This window comes from Melanotaenia boesemani, chromosome 15, assembly GCF_017639745.1.
Source record: "Melanotaenia boesemani isolate fMelBoe1 chromosome 15, fMelBoe1.pri, whole genome shotgun sequence".
Taxonomy (NCBI): Eukaryota; Metazoa; Chordata; class Actinopteri; order Atheriniformes; family Melanotaeniidae; genus Melanotaenia; species Melanotaenia boesemani.
The window spans coordinates 8639008-8654109 of NC_055696.1; the positions used below are offsets into that span (position 1 = coordinate 8639008).

Consider the following 15102-nt stretch of genomic DNA (forward strand, 5'->3'; position numbering starts at 1 on the left):
TTAAGAAGTTGTATTTGCTGATTCCAGTACGGGAGAATTAATTCTGAATATAATATTAATGGACACTATCTGTAAACCTCTTTTTTGTCAATGCATAGACATAGACTTTTATTAGAGACTTCATTGGAAACATTTTAGTCTTCAGTCCTGGCAAATCAAGAGTAGTTGTAGCAAAGTAGAGCTTTTAAGTTATACTAAAACCACACCATCCATATAACGACCTTTCTTGGAGCTGAAGAATTCAAACTGGCCAACTTGTGTTTAGTCAGCTTTACTAAATTATCTGTTGTCAGCACACATACACGAGCAGGAAGAAGGTTAGGAGGAAAATGAAGGTAAAGAAGCACATAACTAGCTAGAGATATGAAGCAAAAATAATTCTGGAAATGGAACCTGAGGTTCAAGCAGAAGTGAGCAGGGTCATAAACTACAGTGTTGAGTCTGAGCTACCATGAGGTCATCATGGTAGGGGGCAGTCTTGGTGCAACAGTAACAGAAAGCACAGATAAAACAATTATAATTACCACCATCATCACAATCACTATCTTATCCATTGCCAACAATTTCAGTTTTATCAAACTCACCATAAAAAATGAACTAAATTGCCACAGCTTTTCTCTGAATGAATACTATCTATCACGCAAATATATGTTGTAATTTCACATAAGTAAGGAAGAGTAAATGGCTGCAAGCAATATGTTGGACCACAGTGACACAGTTTCCAGGGTAATTGTAACAATTAACAGGGAATTTAATCACTGCTTTAGTGGAAGTTGACCTCCTTTGTTAAATGTTTGCATGAGCTCTGCATAACACATGTGCATTGTGAGCTTGTGGCACAGAAAGTAAAAGGGCTTTACAATGGTAAGATAAGAGCTCTTAAACTCTTCCCTTAATAATTAAATTCAGTTTAAGCTCTTCATGGTCTTGTTCATGACAAGTGGGGGTCAAGACAACGCAGTGGTGAAAGGTGAACTGATCAAGCTACAGTATGTTCTAGCTCTCATCTGTGGTCATGAGATGTGGGTAGTGGCCAAAAGAATTTGACTGTGAATACAGAAAGCTGAATTAGCTTCCATCTAAGGTTGGATGTGGAGGAGCGCAGTCATCAGTGGGAGCTCAGCGTAAAGCTGCAGCTCCCACTTGAGATGCTTTGGGTATGTGGTCAAGATGCCAGGACCGCTCAGTGCAGACCTCAGGTTTTGTTAGAGAGACTGTACCTTTCTGCCAGGTTGGGAACACTTATGTGCCACTGCCTCATGTATCTAACTGTTATGCAGCTCCAAGGATTTAACATAAGCAGCTGTTCCCTCATTCATGCAGGTCATGTCACACATTTTTAAAAAAGATTTGCAAAAGTCTTAAAACATTAACCGCAGATAAGCTCCTTAGCTGTTCAGTTGGGCTAATGTGTGGAGTATGAAGGGGAAAATACTGTTGACATTAGTCTGACTTCTACTACAACTGTGTACTTCCTGCTAGATTAATCATTGTCGGAAAAACAAGCTGATAAAACAGCTAAAATTGTTTGAAACCAGATTCATACCATAAAGGTTCAATCCACCCTCAGATGGTGGACTTTCCAATAATGTTATATGGTTCTCTTTTAAAAATCTTTTCTGGATTTGCATTGGACAAAATACAGGAACCCTTAAAAAAATCTCTTAATGATACCCTTTTATATGAGCATAGGGCCCATTAGGGACAAAAAACAGTGTTTGTCCAAAGTGTTATTCATTACACCAAGATGCTTTTGAGTGTGTTGTTTTGAAGATACTAATGAAGGATTCAAACTACTTAAATAACGGGACGCAGACAATTCACTTTGAATTAGTTCAGACCTTTTTCACCTCATAATGCATTCAGCTCCCTGAAGAAAAACACAAAACTTCATTAATAATAGCAGTAAAATCCAGAAATAGAAATAGGGCCAATCCTGCATTCCCCAAACATCGTAAACAACATCAACATGCACCCCTTTAATGTGAAAGAGAAAATATCTTTAAGACATATTTTTTTCCTGCAGCGCAGGTGTCTTAATAACAGTCTTATAGTTGCTGAAGTTCAATTTGATTTTTTCCAGCACTGCACATAGTGGCTATTGCTTTATATTAGACACTATTTTATGTCACACATGAGTTTGATTCACTGAACTTCCTGAACTACGAAATTTTATTTGTGCAAATGTGGGAAGTCTCTTTTGGGAGACTTTGAGAGAGATGAAACATTTTTCCCTGATGCAGCTGTACTTTATCATTTAAGTTTATAGAACAAAGGTTTTAATACATGTATCACATATGCCCGAAGGGATTTTATGAGGAAAAACACGTTTGCAGCCTGGATTTAAACCACACATCTACCCTGAAACAAGAGATATATAGGCAAATAGAGGCAAATTTGATCTGAAGTCTAGAGCTCTTATGATTCACTCTTTATAAAAAAATGTTAAATCCTGTTTTACACTTGATGGGTCTGATTAATCAGTGTAGTGATAAGGCTAATACACTGCCTTACATTAGGGCTTGTAATATAGTATATACTTGCCTAAAAGATAGAATAACAAACAACACTGATTTGATGTTGTATGGGTACACAACATCAACGGCTGAGAAATAATAAGATAAAAAGAAGAAAATTATGTTATGTAAGCACTGCAGACTGACTGATGTGCCAACAGCCATCCAGCAAGACAAACTTTATGTTGCAGAGTCATAAAGATGAAAGATTATTTTCATGCCAGGAACCTTGCATTCTCTGCATATTTACAAAGCTTTTCTTTTGATACCAAGTGATGGTCCTTGACTTAAATCATTGCTTCATGCTGACATATTCTGATGCAAACGTGCAGACTGCTCACACTTGCATTATTGACATCATTGTTATTGTACTGCACCTTTCTAGGAAATTATTCTTCAGTAGCCCTGAGAGTTTCATACACTGTAGTTTAAGAGCATGCATACAAAAAAAAGTTGAATTTTCTTTTACATGATTCATTGTCATTGCAGACATCTGCTGCTAAACCTGCAGTGTTTCCTTATTTGATTGTGTTGTGTGTATTTGTGATTTTCTGATGTACATTTGGTGAACATGCTTTAGTAATATATTTATGTTTTCTGCATTTTTTTCCTGGTAACATATTTTAAACTGTCAGAGTCACAGTACAATTCATCTATAAAGAGCAAAACTACTTGAAATAATTTTAGTTGTTTAGTTGTTTAGTTTTCCAATTTCCTCCATGTTTTTGATGATAGTGACAAGCCCAGTTCAGGTTAGGATAATTTCTCTGTCTTTTATATATATATATATATATATATATATATATATATATATATATATGTTTGTTTTTTAACGTGAGAACAGTACATTTGAAACAATAACCATTTTATGGCAGCAAGGAAGTTTCTGTGTGAGTTTACAGTGACTGAACATAAATTAGACTCACCATGTTTATGTTAATAAAGGAATTTTTTACCACTTCATATCTTTTCTGGGACAACTGAGCTTGACGACAGAGAGGAACTTATGAGCTTGTGAGCAGGATAAAATGCATCTACTGTCCATGATATTTCCATGATATTACCAAACATGACTAAATGAAATACACCAAGTACATTTCATCCCATTTTTCATCAGTTCAATGATTTTTAACACAAAACAACTGCTAAGATGTCTTCCAGTCAGGTTTTAAACAGCACCACAGCACTGAGACTGCTCTAACCAAAGTAATTAATGACACAAGTTTGAATACAGATGATAAAAAAATCAATCTTAGTTTTATTCGACCTCAGCATAGCATTTGACACAGTTGACCACAATATTCTATATTACTCATCTGACTGGAGAACTGGGTAGGCCTCTCTGGCACTGCACTATGCTGGTACTTTGTACATTGTGTCAATAGGTAACTTAATATCTGAGCAGAATTACATGTGGAATTCCCCAAGGTTTCATCCTGGGGCCTCTTCTGTTTAACATCTACATGCTCCCACTGGCACACACCATAAAGGTAAAGGAAATTAGTTACCATAGCTACACAGATGACACGCATATATATATTACAATGTCAAAAGGAGATCTGTACAGGCTCTTGGTAAATGCAGTGAGGAGATTAATGGCGGATATGCCTGAACTCTTATCAGTTGAACAAAAACAAAACTGAGGTGATTGTCTGAGTCAAAGGGAAATGATTAAAGGTCACCACAGAGCTTCATTCCACTACACCAAAGCTGAAACACTCAGTTAATTTGAAATCCAGGTTAAAGACCCATCTGTTCTCTGCTGCATTTGAATAGATTTTATTTAAAAATCCAAGTATTCACTGTTTCTTTTGAATTTTTAAACTTGATCATGTTTTAAAAATGTGTTTATCCAATATTCTTTCTTTTTCCTTTCTCTTTTATATTTTTATATATTCTCTTCTGTTTAGGCACACATGTATTTTGAACTTGCAGTGTAAGTGCTAATGATTATTTATGCTGGCAAATAAGCTTGGGAACTGACTGGACAAGTCAAGTAATGGAACTAAAAAACCCTAGAGAGCAAACATGAACTTAACGACAGAATTCAAAGAAAAGAACAGATTTCCTGCCCTATCACTTTTATTGATATCATTAATAATGCACTCATCAGCTCTAAATAACTAGAAATTCCCAGCATTTTCTCAATGACAAACACTGTTTGGAGCAAATGAATAATAAAACCAAATATAAAGACCAAAAAAAGGGAACATTGACCTTTGCAAAAGAAATAATATTTTTTTACAATTGTTATTGACGCAGTACATCACCTGTAAAATATCTAGAAAATAAACAAACAAACAAACAAATAAATAAATAAATGAAAACGGTTTCTAAGATACTGGCATGTAACACATTTCTGCTTTCAAGCATCTGCATCCACACTTTGACTTGAAAAAACATCTAACAGACATACTAGCTGCAACGAGCACACAGTGGTCAGTGTTGGTTTCTGTCTGTTGCTTATTTTAGTTCAGAATGCTGCTTGCATTGTTCATTTTTACATACAGATGACCTTAGGGCAGAGAGCACAGCTGATGGCATCAGATGTACTTCTAAATTTCATCTGTTTGTTCCAGTCATTGTGACTTGATAGTTGTTGTCTCTGGAATAATTTGGGTGCACTGTGCCATATAATGAATTGTTTCTAGTGCCTCGCGTGTTAGCTGTAATTGCTTTTTAATGCCTCTGCTCTGGATTTCATTTTTACAGTGTTCTTAAACCAATACCCTTTTTGCATCCTTTAGGACAAATCTCTATAGCCACCACAACTCACACTGAAGAGGTAATTGTATATTTTAAACAGCTCCAATAAAGCATAATAAGTCAGCCTCTCCTCTTTGCTCATTAAGAAAAACAACAGTTAATGTTCGTATCTGGGGGCTTCATTCCACTTCCATATGGAAAATGAAGAAACAATCCACCTTTCATAGTCAGTCTTCATAGCCAGTGTAGCTGTTGTGTGGGCATATGAGACCGATCATCATTAAGTGGCCATCATAGCTTACACCTTTACATTTGTAGCTACAGTAGGCGACTGTTAATGCACTGCAGGCAAGCTGATCATGTTCCTACTGATGTCAGCTGTTACTGGTTGCTCATGTGCCGCCTGTCTCTGTGTCCCCATGTTATTGTGACCTGTATGAGTCACACAGCTGCCAATTACTCTTTAAACTTCACAATGTAACTATACCCTTGCAAAGTCAACCTTTTTAGATAATGGAAACTCATCACACTCCTTGTAGTGTTTCAGCAGCACACCAAATGCATCAGTCAGTACTTATTTGGTTTTGTACCTGCAACGTAACATGCAAAAGTAGGTATATGTTGTATAATGAGAAGAGCTGTATTAATCTGATTAGGTTCAAACAAAAAATAAAATAGAGACTTGATAAGAGCTGTAATTTGAAATTGATGATTGAAATCCATAATGCCATTACCCATCTCTGACCACACTTGTAAACAGATTACTGCAGTAAATTCTAAATGTATCTGTGTTCACTTACACTTTGACTTTCATGTTGTTAAGCAATAATATCAGATTTCCTGATGTCCATGTTCATACAGATTTAAATTTGAAACGCTACAGTGCAAGGGAACATATGCATTCCTCCTAATTACATTATATCCCCATCAAAGCACTCATGTATAAGAATTGGGATTTCAAAGCAGACGATATATTGCATTAAGTACAAAGTTATATTAGATAATGTGTTTGTATGAGGTAAGTGAGACTAATATTATCCAAATGTTACAGGCTTACAGCATGTTACGTCATTGACGAATTAAATAAGGATAAAGCATGACTTTATACAGTTTTAATAACTATACTTGAGTTATACTTAGAAATTCTGTACAATAAGTAAAGTGTAATGAATTAATTTATGTTTTGTTGAGCCTGCAAAAATGTCTGCCATACTCATTTAGACTGCAAAGTAGCTAACATGATGTCACTATTAGTGTCGCAATTCATTTAAATTTGAAGCCAAATTCATTGCGCTGGTGTCACATTGAATATTCAGAACCATTGTAAATATATAATCACGATCCAGTGGTTGAGGAATAATAAACTGTGCGCTGCTCTGCTCTGGGGTGAGGGCTTGTTCTAGCAGGCTCATTCCCTCTTGTTGCCAGCATAATGCTGTGGTAATGCTGCATAGTGATCAACAATGTACATAAGTAAGCATCTCTGTACATGTGTGTCCTACCTTGACAGGAGAGATATGTGTATGAGGTGTGTAGCCATGAATAGCCTCCATGGCAGCAAGGTTCTTGTCACTCATGTGGAGCATCTCTGCACTTTTCCCTGGAGCCAGATGTGCTGGACTATGCTCCAAGGGGGGCGTCTCCTCATCCTGGTACCTGTACTTCTGCAACACACACAAAGAATCAGACAAGGTTTATTAGTCTTAACTGGTATTATGACTTCCTACTGGGGGAATGTAATTTGCTAGCAAGTAGTTATCAGTGAAATTCAACCAGAACATACACTGTAGATTCAATGCTTGGCATTAACAATTGCCAGATTGCCCATGGCAACTAAAATCTGTGTTTGGGCAAGTGGAAAGTCTCATACAGTTCTTTGGTTAGGCAAGTGCAAACAAAAATGATGCACTGATTTATTTTTCGGCATTAAAAAAAGGGTTTTTTGTTTGCTGACCCCTGCTGAGTCTGTCTACTGAATCACAGACTGGGCTCTTGACCTGTGGACCAATCAGACTCTGTTGGTCTTGAGCTGTGGTATTTACCATCTCCAGCACACAGCACAAGCAGCAGCCTGAACTTGGGTTTAAAATGTCTAACCATAAAATGTATTGGGGGCAGTGTGAGATGTCTTCCAGTGTCCTCCCTGACATTTCAATAAATGGATACACTGGGGTTCAGTCAACTGACTTTTCACTTAGAAGACAACCGCTCTACCAGGTATGGGGCATGCTTGACTCGTTTCTGGTAGACCTGCTCGACTAAAAAATTTCTACAAGAAAGAACATGCAAATCAACATTGTAACTAAACTCTTTCACAATTGCAGAACGTTTTTGTATTTACTGTGACACAACCAGTGGATAGCTCCTACTTCTGTTTAAACAGTTTTTTAAAGCACATTTTTGGAGTCTTGACAGTAAGTCTTTATTAGCATGTTTTCTAAATAAAACAGCTGCTAACTGACGTTTCATTTCAGTTTAAATCAGATAAATACCACAGTGACTTTACGTCATTACATTATTATGCCTTTACGTCACTATGCACTTCACATTTAAATCATCATAACAGAGCAATGTTCTGTATGTAGTAAATGGCCAAATCCTTATTAGTTTATTTAATCAGCTCTCGATTTCCATTTCAGTTAGGTACCTTAAGCTGATGTGCAAGTAAAACATCAAGTTGGAGAAGCTTCATGTCAAGGCCTGAGTGTAATTTATTGAAAGGCAGCAGAGGATGAGAATGTTAATGGCAAATCGCATTCAGAGTACATGTCAGCGCAATGACATAACAGCGTAAATCACATACTTCCGTTACCCAACACACAAAGCAGATTGGTCTGTGCAGCCAAATGTGGGCAATCTATATGCACATCTTGAATATCACACAACATGTGTGACGCCTACAAGTGCAAAGTATAGAGACATCATAGAAACAAAGGCCATTTTGAATTGCAAAGTTAACGTCCCCCACAGCCACATGGAGCAACTAGAGCAATGATTCATGACGGTTTTAAAGTAGCAGATCATGCAGCTTCTTACTTGTTACCTCACTCCCCTACCGATGTCCCACACCTGGGCAGCCTGCCAGCACCCCACTGTTTTAGCCACACATGGTAGGTTTCATTCTAGGTGTGATGACACAAAATCTGCACACAGCATTTTTCCATCACAAACACATGAAAAGGTGGGCAGCATCACAGTGGAGATCTGCCACACTGTCCTGTGGCTAAGAGCTTGTGTTTTCTATAACTCTGCACCCTCCCGGCTCACAGTGCACTACTGTGCTGCACTGCAGATGTGAAGCAGCTCATTCTGAAAATAGAGAAACATAGATGGATTGTCTTGATGGCCAAAGCCTGCCATTCTCACTCTTCAGGTTTTTTGGGAGACAGACGGAAGAGGGAGGTGCATCACCGAGCCCCATCTCAGACAGGCTGCCTAGCAACCAGAGCAGAGCAGAGATTGCAGTGCCACAGTTGGGGCTGGCAGCATCGGTCCTGGATCACATTACACTGAGACAGCAAGAAAGAGAGGGAGTGAAATAGAGATGAAGATAGAGGAGAAAGTGAGGGGGATGGGTAAAAATGAAAAAGTAAGACCATCAATAAATGGAAACAAAAACAGCAGCATGGGGTAGAACAGAGAGAGTAATGAATAGTTGTTGAGAGAGCTGTTCTTAAATGAAAGGTTAATACACAGGAAACAATTGATTTTTTTGTTGTAAGCACTACAGAATCAGGCTTTGCCATGTTAATGTAAACACAGCTTAAATACCACCAACTACTTATATACTAAATCATTCTGATCTTAATGCCAATTTATCCTAATCTTAATCTACAAAATGGGATTTGCATGAAATAACAGAAAACATCAATGTAGAACCTGGAAATATTAGTGAATTACACGAATCACTGCTCAAAGTAGCCTTAAGCTCTTTAGTGTCCACTGCCTCCCCTTCTCCTGCATGACCAACATTCATGCTGCCATGTTGCCTTCTGTCCTACTGGTGGGGGATGTGACATTCAATTCATGTAACAAAGCGTCCTTCTGGAGAGGGTTTAGTAAAGTAAACTGCCTGACTAAAAACAAGGTTCACTTATCAGAAGCTGATGGATACAAAGTGTACTAAGTACAATGCAGTGGGCAGCTTTTTACAAATGGCACCTACGTGACTGAGTGGTACACTAAATGGATCTTTAACTCAGTGCACCAGCGAGTTAATAACTCATCACTACATTTTCACCTGCTATTTCTAAATATCAGTTTCTGATTAGCTGGTTAAGATGAAAGTAGGCAGCTCTCAGTCCTGAGTATAAAGGAAATTAACCTTTGTTCAAACTGGTATACAGGAACAATCTTCTTTATCTACAGGACACCTGAAACATCCCACACAATTTCACACACACACACACACACACACACACACACACACACACACACACACACACACACACACACACACACACACACAGACTCATTATCTAATAGTTTTAGACTGTTGTAAATAAATGCCTTTCAAAAGACATATATGTATATAAATCCAGCAAACCGTTAAATACTGAGGTGGTGTAAGGAACCTGCCAAATGAGGTTTTGTTTTATAAGACAATGCTGTGTATGTAAAGTGTGAGTGACTCATATTGATGTATTATAACACAATTTCTAAGTTTTGTACTTATGTCTTAAACAGTATACAATTATAGGGTACAGGGATTACAATGATAAAACAAATGGTCGAGTAGTATGTCTTTATTTCTAAGTTGTAGCAAAAACATGCACTGGCACCCATTGAAGGATTAGTGAAAACATATGAATCCATGCAAAATACAAAAGTGTATAATCTGTTTTAATAAATGTGACTGGTTAGTTTACCTGGGTAAATTTATTACAAGTGTGAGGCATATGACCAATTGCTGCAAGTAACTGCTTCAAAGCTGCACACAAAATAATCTTTGGAACAAATTCTTCAGAGTCCCTCAAGTTTTACTGCATCCGTAAATCACTGTGCAAGGAATCTTTTACATCTTTGAGGAATTCCTCTGCCTGCACAGGTCATTATAGCGGGGGCATCATCAATTTGCAGGAGCAGTTGTTGGCTGTCTCGTACAGTAATAAGGGTTGCACACTGCATGGATGAAAACACTGTGCCTTTATTGGTAAAATGAGTTCAGTTAATATGGATCAAATATCAACTTCTATCTAATATAATCTTCATTTGTAATTTAAGGAATATGTCAAGATTTTAAATAACTCTGCCTTTGGTAATGCAATAAAAGCTAACCTCACCTCTCAGGCGTATAATTTCTGAGAAACTCTGGAAATATAGTTGACATGTTAGGTGTTACAAAAGCCACAAGAGGCCCATCAGGTGTAAATTAAAGGTGGCAAATCCTCTGAATGTAAGCTTTTGAAAGTTCATCGGTTCGCATTCACTTTTATGATGATAAATCCATTTTTTCTGTAATGCTCTAAAGAAAAACCAGAGGGATTTCATGGTGAGTGGTAAATCTATGAGACATTTTAACAGAGCAGTAAGTATGAACTGTATACTAAAATTTACTATGTCTCAGCAAACATCTCAGCAAATAAATCAAGACATGCAAATGGGTTTGAATTTAATCCGTTACATAAAGACTTGTGTTTGAAATGAACTCTTTTCTCTTACTCAGGCAGCTGTAATTATATGTTAAGTTGAGCCAAACATAATATTAGAACAATAATCCAAAATACACAAACTGCACATGTAAAATATGATTCAATGAATCGAACATAAATGTTAATTGTTTAAAATGTATTTTTAAAAATATGGTAGACTACATAGCTTTGTAATGACATAATACATTAATTGCTGCAAATATTCACTGGGACATAGTTCAAGAAAGTTTTCAAAATTCAAGAAAATGTATTCCTCCCTGAGCCGACGCCTTATCGCGGTGGAGGAATTTGTGCGTCCTGACGATCCTAGCGGCTATGTTGTCGGGGGCTCATGCCCCTGGTAGGGTCACCCATGGCAAACAGGTGTCTAGGGGAGGGACCAGATGAAGTGTGGCTCAGATCACCCCTATGATGATGAGAAAGCAAGGATCAAAGGTTTCCCTTGCCCAGACGTGGGTCACTGGGGCCCCCCTCTGGAGCCAGGCCTGGAGGTGGGGCACGGAGTCGAGTGCTTGGTGGCCAGGTCTTTGCCCATGGGGCCCGGTCAGGCTCAGCCCGAAAGGGTGACATGGACCTCTCCTCCCGTGGGCTCACCACCTGCAGGAGGAGCCATAGGGGTCGGGTGCATTGTGAGCTGGGAGGCTGCCAGAGGCGGGGACCCTGGCGGTGTGATCCTCGGCTGCAAAAGCTAGCTCTAGGGACGTGGAATGTCACCTCTCTGGCGGGGAAGGAGCCTGAGCTGGTGCGCGAGGTTGAGCGGTTTCGGCTAGATATAGTTGGACTCACCTCAACGCACGGCTTGGGCTCTAGAACCACTGTCCTTGAGAGGGGCTGGGCCCTCTTCCATTCTGGAGTTGCTCCTGGTGAGAGGCACCGAGCAGGTGTGGGCATGCTCATTGCCCCCCAATTTGGCGCCTGTACGTTGGGGTTTACCCCGGTGGACGAACAGGTAGCCTCCCTCCGCCTTCGGGTGGGGGGGGCAGGTCCTGACTGTTCTTTGTGCTTATGCACCAAATAGCAGTACAGAGTACCCACCCTTTTTGGAGTCCTTGGAGGGGGTGTTGGAGACCACTCCTTCTAGGGACTCCCTTGTTCTGCTGGGGGACTTCAATGCTCACGTTGGCAATGACCGCGAGACCTGGAGGGGCGTGATTGGGAGGAATGGCCCCCCTAATCTAAATCCGAGTGGTGCTTTGTTGTTGTGCTCATCATGGACTGTCCATAACGAACACCTTGTTCAGAGATAAGAGTGTCCACATGTGCACTTGGCACCAGGACACTCTAGGCCGCAGTTCGACGATCGACTTTGCAGTTGTGTCTTCAGACTTGCGGCCACATGTCCTGGACACTCGGGTGAAGAGAGGGGCGGAGCTGTCAACTGATCACCACCTGGTGGTGAGTTGGCTCAGATGGCAGGGGAGGATGCCGGTCAGGCCTGGCAGACCCAAGCGTGTTGTGAGGGTCTGCTGGGAACGTCTGGCAGAGTCCCCTGAGTTTCAAATCCCATCTCCGGCAGAGCTTCAACCGTGTTCCATGCCTCTATTGTCGAGGCGGCCAGCCGCAGCTGTGGCCATAAGGTCATCGGTGCCTGTCATGGCAGTAACCCCCAAACTCGTTGGTGGACACAGGCAGTAAGGGATGCCGTCAAGCTGAAGAAGGAGTCCTATCGGGCCTTTTTGGCCTGTAGGACTCCAGAGGCAGTTGATGGGTATCGGCGGGCTAAGTGGAGCGCAGCTTCGGCGGTTGCTGAGGCAAAAATTCGGGCATTGGGAGGAGTTTGGAGAGGCCATGGAGAATGACTTCCGTATGGCTTCGAGGAGATTCTGGTCCACCATCCAGCAGCTCAGGAGGGGCAAGCAGTGCTCCGTCAACACTGTGTACAGTGGGGATGGGGGGCTGCTGACCTTGACTCGGGACGTTGTGAGGCGGTGGAGGGAATACTTCGAAGACCTTCTCAATCCTACCAACAAGTCTTCTGATGAGGAAGCAGAAACTGGGGTAGCTGATGCTGGCTCTCCTATCTCTGGGGCTGAGGTCACTGAGGTGGTTAAAAAGCTCCTTGGTGGCAAGTCCCTGGGGGTGGATGAGGTCCACCCAGAGTTCCTTGAGGCTCTGGATGCTGTAGGGCTGTCTTGGCTGACACGCCTCTGCAGCATCAGTGGACATCGGGGACAGTTCCCCTGGACTGGCAGACTGGGGTGATGGTCCCCCTCCCCAAAAAGGGGGACCGGAGGGTGTGCTCCAACTACAGGGGGATCACACTCCTCAGCCTCCCCGGTAAGGTCTATTCAGGGGTGCTTGAGATCCTCGGATTGAGGAGGAGCAGTGTGGTTTTCGTCCCAGTCATGGAACAGTAGACCAGCTCTACACTCCCTTTGGGGTCTTTGAGGGGGCATGGGAGTTTGCCCAACCAATCTACATGTGTTTTGTGGACTTGGAGAAGGCATTCGACCGTGTCCCCCGGGGACTCCTGTGGGGGGTACTCCGGGAGTATGGAGTGCCGGACTGGCTTGTACGAGCTGTTCGGTCCCTGTACGGCCGGTGTCAGAGCTTGGTCTGCATTGCCGGCAGTAAATCAGAATCATTTCCAGAGCGGGTTGGTCTCTGCCAAGGCTGCCCTCTGTCACTGATTCTGTTCATAACCTTTAAGGACAGAATTTCTTGGTGCAGCCAACGTGTTGAGGGGATCCGGCTCGGTGGCCTCAGGATTGGGTTTCTGCTCTTTGCGGATGATGTGGTTCTGTTGGCTTCTTCGGGCCATGATTTTCAGCTCTCACTGGAGTGATTCACAGCCGAGTGTGAAGCGGCTGGGATGAGAATCAGCACCTACAAGTCCGAGACCAAGGTCCTCAGCAGGAAAAGGGGGGAGTGCTCTCTCCGGGTCTGCAATAGGGTCCTGCCCCAAGTGGAGGAGTTCACGTATCTCAGGGTCTTGTTCATGAGTGAGGGAAGGATGGAGCAGGAGATCGACAGGCGGATTGGTGCGGCGTGTGCAATGATGCAGACTCCGCATCGGTCTGTCGTGGTGAAGAGGGATCTGAGCGAAAAGGCAAAGCTCTCGATTTACCGGTCGATCTACGTTCCTACCCTCACCTATGGTCATGAGCTGTGGGTAGTGACCGAAAGAACGAGATCGCAAATACAAGTGGCCGAAATTAGTGGCTGGGCTCTCCCTTAGAGATAGGGTGAGAAGCTCGGTGATCCGGGACGGGCTCAGAGTAGAGCCGCTGCTCCTCCACATCGAGAGGAGCCAGATGAGGTGGCTCGGGCATCTCGGCAGAAAATGGATGGATGGATGGATGGATGGATGGATGGATGGATGGATGGATGGATGGATGGAGAAAATTTATTTTCATCAAAGGGAAAATTTGTCTACAGACAGGTTACAACATCATACAATGAATCCACTCACATGCACCAAACATAACTATCTGATAAAATCACCAATAGAAATCACTAAGGAAATAAAAACCACTAAAATGAAATAAACAAAAAGAAAACATATCCAAAACAATGCTTCACTGCCACAAATAAAACCACTGAAAAAAGAAAACACAACACCACTCAATAAAATCGTTAAATAATTTTACTAAATTAAATATTCTAAATGCACACCTCTGCCCCTCAGCTGTTTTAACAGTGTCCAGAGCTTAAGATTTAGCACTTCTATCAGCAGAGCTGCAGAAATGAATTTACCTCCCTACACATAAAATATGTAGGGCACAACACCTGCTGGATGTTAGTGAGGAGAGACACAATTCAACTCACTGTAACCTATAAACCTGCCACGCTTAAACTGGGGGTTTTTGGTATATTTAAAGTTAGACTTACTTGTTAGCATAATAATAGGAATGCAATATAATGCATGTCCTGTTTAGTTTTCTCAATGTTTTTCTCTTTAGGTCATCTGAACTTCCTCTTTCCATCACAATCCATTGGAATGCTATCTCTGTTGCCTTCTCAGTTGATTATCACTTGAATGTGTCTTCACAAGTGATAAACCTCAAACACAGCTTTCATCTAATTTGCAATCTCACAATTGCTGTTGCCAGCCAACACCTACAAATGCAACTGTTTAATTCATGTATATGTAAGACTCAGAAGATGGAAAAATCCACCCATCTATTGCCAGTGATAACTTCAGGCAATTCTTCAAGGTGTCACAGCACATCACTTTGACAAGTGTGGGTACCCTGTAGCTATGCTCACTTCAACAACAACAACAGACT

At 41.2% G+C, this 15102-nt stretch overlaps 2 protein-coding genes across 4 annotated transcripts in view; one reads left to right on the forward strand and one right to left on the reverse strand.

Moving 5' to 3' along the window:
* The window catches only part of LOC121654199 (disks large homolog 4), a 71691-nt gene that overhangs the window by 25575 nt on the left and 31014 nt on the right, over positions 1–15102 (reverse strand). For all 3 annotated transcript variants that reach the window (XM_042008218.1, XM_042008217.1, XM_042008219.1), the window contains exon 2: positions 6725–6886. In XM_042008218.1, coding sequence (XP_041864152.1) covers positions 6725–6886 — 162 coding nt within the window. The remainder of the gene's footprint in view (positions 1–6724; positions 6887–15102) is intronic.
* Positions 1–15102, forward strand: part of zbtb20 (zinc finger and BTB domain containing 20) — a 115687-nt gene that overhangs the window by 18948 nt on the left and 81637 nt on the right. The window lies entirely within an intron of this gene.